The 6,024-nt window shown below is 42.2% G+C and overlaps 2 protein-coding genes across 3 annotated transcripts in view; both read left to right on the forward strand.

Moving 5' to 3' along the window:
* Positions 1 to 242: 242 nt before the first annotated feature.
* The window catches only part of LOC103367040 (cytolysin Src-1-like), a 12,698-nt gene continuing 6,916 nt past the window's right edge, over positions 243 to 6,024 (forward strand). The window contains exons 1-2 of the mRNA XM_008294938.1: positions 243 to 259; positions 1,691 to 1,769. Coding sequence (XP_008293160.1) covers positions 1,718 to 1,769 — 52 coding nt within the window. The 5' untranslated portion in view covers positions 243 to 259; positions 1,691 to 1,717. The remainder of the gene's footprint in view (positions 260 to 1,690; positions 1,770 to 6,024) is intronic.
* On the forward strand, positions 518 to 6,018 carry LOC103367039 (uncharacterized). 2 transcript variants are annotated; one of them, XM_008294937.1, is made up of 3 exons: positions 518 to 990; positions 2,642 to 2,774; positions 4,205 to 6,018. In XM_008294937.1, exons 2-3 carry the CDS (start codon positions 2,701 to 2,703, stop codon positions 5,118 to 5,120), a joined length of 990 nt encoding a protein of 329 aa, XP_008293159.1. In that variant the 5' UTR covers positions 518 to 990; positions 2,642 to 2,700; the 3' UTR covers positions 5,121 to 6,018. The 2 variants fall into 2 exon arrangements, with proteins under 2 accessions (XP_008293159.1, XP_008293158.1); XM_008294936.1 differs by lacking the exon at positions 518 to 990 and adding an exon at positions 1,294 to 1,476.

Here is a 6,024-nt window from a genome sequence, read left to right on the forward strand (position 1 = left end):
ATATCCCCTGAGGGTTAATATTCATCCCTTCTTCATACCAGTTGGATCTGTGATGGTGATAAACAACACTATCTGGACAGTACACCGAACTGGACTTTCGTTTTTAGTCAGTTTGGAAATCCCGGTGGTTACCACCGGGATTTCTGCAGTTTCTCTTTCACCTACATCAGCCAATAGGAAGCGGCTGACACGGTGGTTAAAAACTGAACGCTGAGCTCCAGACTCTGTCTTCTCCACAGACTCACCTGCTGCAGACCAGGTAGGATTCAAGGACACTGTTATGAACTGAAGAATTACTAAAGCTGTAACACAGGTCTGTTTGGGGTTTACACTTTTAATAATAACATGACTAAAATAGGTTAATCTATGATCTACATACAAACCTGCTGTTAGTCCTCAAACATCCAGAGGTTTATAGTCTGACAGGTGCATAAACATCACTATACATGAATGTCATTACCTGAAGCTCACCTGGGCCACGCACTAATTAATCACTAAGTAATGATGCATATAGAATATTTCATGTCAGCTGCTTTACTCAGAACCTGAAGACTGATGAACTTAGACCGGGCGTAGACCTGTTTTCTGACTTTAGACTGGGTTTGGACTTGGTCATGTACCGAGTTTTGCATTGACTTGGTTTTGGCATTAGTTTTGGATTGGTTATAGACTGGTTTAGACTTTACAGACACCCAGAGGTTTATAGTGGATGATTTTGCCTGAATGTTTCCACACAGATTAATATCCCTTCCTCATACCAGTTGGATCTGTGATGGTGATAAACAACACTATCTGGGCAGTAAACCTAAATGAACTTTAGCTTTTTGGCGTGTTTGGGCAGTTTGGAAATCCCGGTGTTGATCACGGTGCTTTCTGCAGTTTCTCTTCCACCTACATCAGCCAATAGGAAACGGATTACATGGTGTGATAAAAACTGAACGCTGAGCTCCAGACTCTGTCTTCTCCACAGACTTACCTGCTGCAGACCAGGTAGGATTCAAGGACACTGTTATGGTTGTTGTTTAGTTTGTTTGTTTCACAGCTGCTTCGGGATATTTTAGTGAGTTCAGTGGATCNGCAGCTTCCATGCTGTCTGCGTGTTCAATTTAACAACACAAGAGGATGACTTTGCCTTCATGTTTCCACACAGACTAACCCTCAGGGGATGCTTTCATTTACTACCCTTTGAGGACATTAGAGGACAAAAATGTCTCCAATATCCCCTGAGGGTTAATATTCGTCCCTTCCTCATACCAGTTGGATCTGTGATGGTGATAAACAACACTATCTGGACAGTATACCGAACTAAACTTTCGTTTTTAGTCAGTTTGGAAATCCCGGTGGTGACCACGGTGCTTTCTGCAGTTTCTCTTTCACCTACATCAGCCAATAGGAAGCGGCTGACATGGTGTGATAAAAACTGAACACTGAGCTCCAGACTCTGTCTTCTCCACAGACTCACCTGCTGCAGACCAGGTAGGATTCAAGGACACTGTTATGAACTGAAGAATTACTAAACCTTAATTACTAAACGGCTCACAGGACTCCAGCGCCAGAGGATTGTGATTTACCCACTGTGGTACAGTCCGGCCACTTAGTACACAGCGTTGAGCGAAGCTTTTCTACTTTTTGAGTTTCATTAGTGTAATGCGTTTGTTGTTTTTCTCTGTGCCTCCAACGTTTTCTCCAGGCTCCTGCTTCAGCGTTTTTCCCCAGCATGCCTGCCGAGTTTCTTCCACGAGAACCTTCAGCCACGAGCACCATCACGGGTAGATTCACAGAGCACACACCACCACGGGTAAACGGACATCTTCACGAGCCCCTGAGCACCGAATTCCCCTCACNAGCTGCTTCGGGATATTTTAGTGAGTTCAGTGGATCAATGTATCTATAAATAGGTTAGACTTAGTTTTAGACTTTGCTTTGGGTTGGTTTTGCGCTGGTCCTGACTAGTTTTGGATAGGTTTGGTTGCGGACTTAGTCTAGGTTGGACTTGGACTTGGAAATTAGTTTTAATTCGTGTTTAATCCTGTTTTTGGACTTTGTTTGGGATGGGCTTTACTTGGTTTTGAATTTAGGTTTAGATTGGGTTTAAACTTGGTTTTAGACTTAGCTTTGGATTGGTTTTGGACTGGTTCTGCCTACTTTTGGACTGGGTCTAGAGTCAAGATCTGGTTGGGGACTTAGGGCTAGGCTTGGACTTGGTTTTGGCTTTGCTTTGGACTGAGTTTTGGATTTGTTGTGGATTGGGCTCAGACTTGGTTTTGGATTGGTTCTGACCTGTTTTGGACTGGATTTAGATTTGGTTATAGACTCAGTTTGGACCTGGTTTTGGACTGGATTAACACCTGTTTTTGAACCTTGTTTTAACTGGGCCTGGAGTTAGTTTTTTGACTAGGTTTAGATTATTGTTTTTTTAAATGTTGCTTCATTTTCAAGTTTGGTTTTGTCATCAAAACTAATTTTCATCTTAGTTCTTGTTAAGAAAATTAACTCACAATCAGAACTGAGCAGAACTTATTCCAAAAACATCTGTCCTTGAGTCATGGTGCTGAGAAGCTGCCAGAAAAATGTTTCTGCAAAACATTATGATTCTTCATTTCGTTTTTAACATGAAAATCTTTGTGTTGTTTATCTGCAGGTTGTAGGAGGAAGAGCTGAACTCCTGAATTCTGCTCCTGAGCTGATTATCTACGAAACATGAGCTACTCAAACAGGGCCCTGAGAGACATGCAGGCCGCTTTGAAGGAGATGTCTAGACAATTGGAAACTTTGTGAGTCTCTGAAAATTAACAAAACTATTTAAGAGATGTCTTTGGACTTTTTAAAACATTTTTCAAAAAACGAGTTGCTGAAGTCAAGTAGTAACATCTGGATTAAGTGCACTATTAAAGTATTACATGAACAGTATTACTTTCAGTTTGTTTAAAGATTCTGAGCAGGAGAGATGTCCCGATCGAGTTTCTTTGCTCCAAATCTAAATATTTAGTATCAGCTGATACAGAGTCATATTTTATCCTCTTACGGTGCTCCAGACTAACGTTTTAACTAGTGGCACAGTTACAACAGGAGCTAAACCTTCGTGCCTGCTGATGAATAGTTTTCTTTGCTAGTTTTGCATTGCTGTAAAGAGAGACAGTGACTTGATTGTTGCAGTTATTTCCCCTGCAGCTGTCTGTTGCCACTAAACCGATTCAACATCTACTTATCCACAGACACAATTTACCGATGTGATCTTGCAGTTCACTCAGCAGTTCATGTGCAACACAAAATTAGTTTGAAAACAGTAAAATAAAATGTTTTAATGTCTGATTTGCCCAAGTTGAAACCAACTTATTTTATCTGCATGAGCTGTTTTCTACGACCATTTCGAACTTCAATATGGCAGTCGTTTATTTGGGCCCAATCTTTGATTTGCATCAGCTACCAAACAGGTGTTGAAAAGGTGGGCACAAGTTGTAGATATTAATTGTCACCAAATCTTTGTCATGGTACCCCATTGCTCATTTTCCCATGGTGATATTGTTTTAAAGTCACAGAGACATGATACAGGTCACAGAGGCACCTTCTACATTATGCAAGAATATCGTTCAAGTTGATCTTGGTGGGATTAAACACATTAGCACTAGCCGGAACTCATTTAGCTTTAAATAAGTCTTTGTCGTGGTGCCCGTTGCTAGTAAAACTCCCACAATGCTCTCTGCTTGCCAACACAAACTGCCTATAGTCAAAGTGATGCCTTCTCTGGTCTCTATAGTATGAAACAGTAAGAGGCTCCACCTGGTGGAACAACCAGGTACTACAGATAATTAACATTTTCTGACTTGCATGTAGAGAATACAGGTTTTCACAGTCTTTTGGAGCTTGTGGAGCCTAAGTGCACCCTAATCTCAAATAAAAACAAAGATTGCCCAAAGGGGATAGAGGAATTTTTTTGAGTTTTCACGCATATTTTTTTCTGGAGTCAAAACTTTTGATTTTTTTAAAAAAATAGTGAGATTTAAAAATAGTCAGCAAAATATCAAGTTTGATTGTGTAATGGATGGACAGAATAAACCCCCAGAAAATTAGATAAAACAAACAAGAATACATATCAGATGATATCTAAAAAATTGTCTGTTTTTGCTTTGGTATCGCAGTAACAGGTGTCTGTAGATGTGAAAAATAATTTCCCTTTCCTTTTCCTTTTTTGATGTTTTCACAGGAGGGCCAGTATGATTGTTTTAAACTCTTTTGGAGACAACATCGGGGGTTTGTGCGAAAGAAAAAGATTAATAACAGCTGCGTTGGAAAAATGCAAAGATCAAACCATTCTGAAGTGGTTGAGAGAAAATGCAGAGTCTGATGCCTTCTCCGAACTCGTGGAAATGTTCAACTTCCTGAAGAGACACATTGATGAGGAGGAGAAGAAGAACCACGATGACAGTGTTGACATCACCCTGGTGGCTCATGGAGCCATCAGAGACACGATGATTCCCGCCTGCTGCCTGCTGCCTCTGGACTCCATTGTTGACGTCGTCCTCTACACACCCTGGAATTGCAACATCACGGCTGACGTGACGTATGGCATCGCTACCGGCAGGCTGAAACTTCACCACAGAGTTTTCTACTGCGGCACCAAAAAACAGCTCAAGTTTCCTGGTGAAAAATATCGGGCCTTGAATGTGAGCAATTCCCTGAAGAAGCCGGAGATGCGAGAGTGCTGTCCAGTTCCTGATGGAAAGCATCAACCCTCCAACCTGCCAGACCAATGGAACTCCCTGAAGAGAGCTGGAGGACAAATGATCCCGAACATCATCATTGGGTTTCTCACTCCAGATGACGGCGTGTGGAAAAGCTACAAATCCTTTTCAGAAAAACACGGAGCTCCGGGCAGAAACCGCATCGTCATCCCGTTCGTCCTCCCGGCAGAAAGAGGGCGCTGCGTCCCACTGTCGGTGATCATGTTAGCGCTGTCACTGGTGCTGCTGTCGTCCAGGTTCAAAGCCACCGTCCACCTTGCCGCCTGTCTTGGTCACATCTCTGCTGAATACAAGATGGACACTCTGAAGGATCAGTACTCCTCTACTGCCGACAACACCGGAATGAAGACCTCACCGGACATGTTCTTTCACACATAGACAGATGACCTTTCATCAGCCTTCCATGACAACTGTAGAAGACTTAACAAGAACCTACTAAACTGTAAATTCAGCTAAAGGCATTTTGTGTCATAAGGTGCCTTCTCATTAGATACGGCCCCAATCAAGTTTTTATGCCTCAATTTTATCGAGTCATTAATAATTGTGGGTTTACCAGTGGTTCCTAGTACATTGCTTGGCCCCCCTGAGATTGCATTAGTGGTTTCTGATAATATCTGAGAGTCTCATTTTGACTTTTCCCCAAGTGACAACGTGCAAACAAAGGTAATTTGCAAAGTTTGCACAGACACAGTTTGCACGTCGGATGGCAACACGAAAAACTTGTTCAATCACTTGAAGAGAAAGCACCCTAAACAGTATGCTGAGAGCCAAGCAGGGGACCGCCGGCAGCAGCTGGACCCAAACAGACAACGTTAATACGGGCTTTTGCTGAAGGCACTCCGTATGAGAACACAGGCAAGCGGTGGAAAGACGTAACAGAAGCAGTTACCTTTTATCTCGCAAAAGATATGGTTCCGTTCAAGACAGTAGAAAACAAGGGGTTCAAATGCCTGATCAAAGCAGTTGACCCGCGGTACGAGCTGCCCAGCCAAAAATACTTATCCAACACTGCCATTCCACGTCTCTACTCTGAATGCCGAGAAAAGATTGATCACAGAGTTCAGAACGTCCAGTTTTCTGCAACAATAAGTGATCTGTGGTCCAGCTGCACTTAGTCTCAAAAATACACGTAAGATCGCAATAAAACCGAAATCGTGATTTTATAATAAAAAAATCGTGACATGATATTTTTGCCACCTCTTGCACTGAAGCCTTCTGCCATGACTATGTAGTAACACAACAAACGGACAGCATCAGTCAGTGCATTTAGTAACTAAATGTT

This window comes from Stegastes partitus, unplaced genomic scaffold, assembly GCF_000690725.1.
Source record: "Stegastes partitus isolate 25-593 unplaced genomic scaffold, Stegastes_partitus-1.0.2 Scaffold1008, whole genome shotgun sequence".
Lineage (NCBI taxonomy): Eukaryota > Metazoa > Chordata > Actinopteri > Pomacentridae > Stegastes > Stegastes partitus.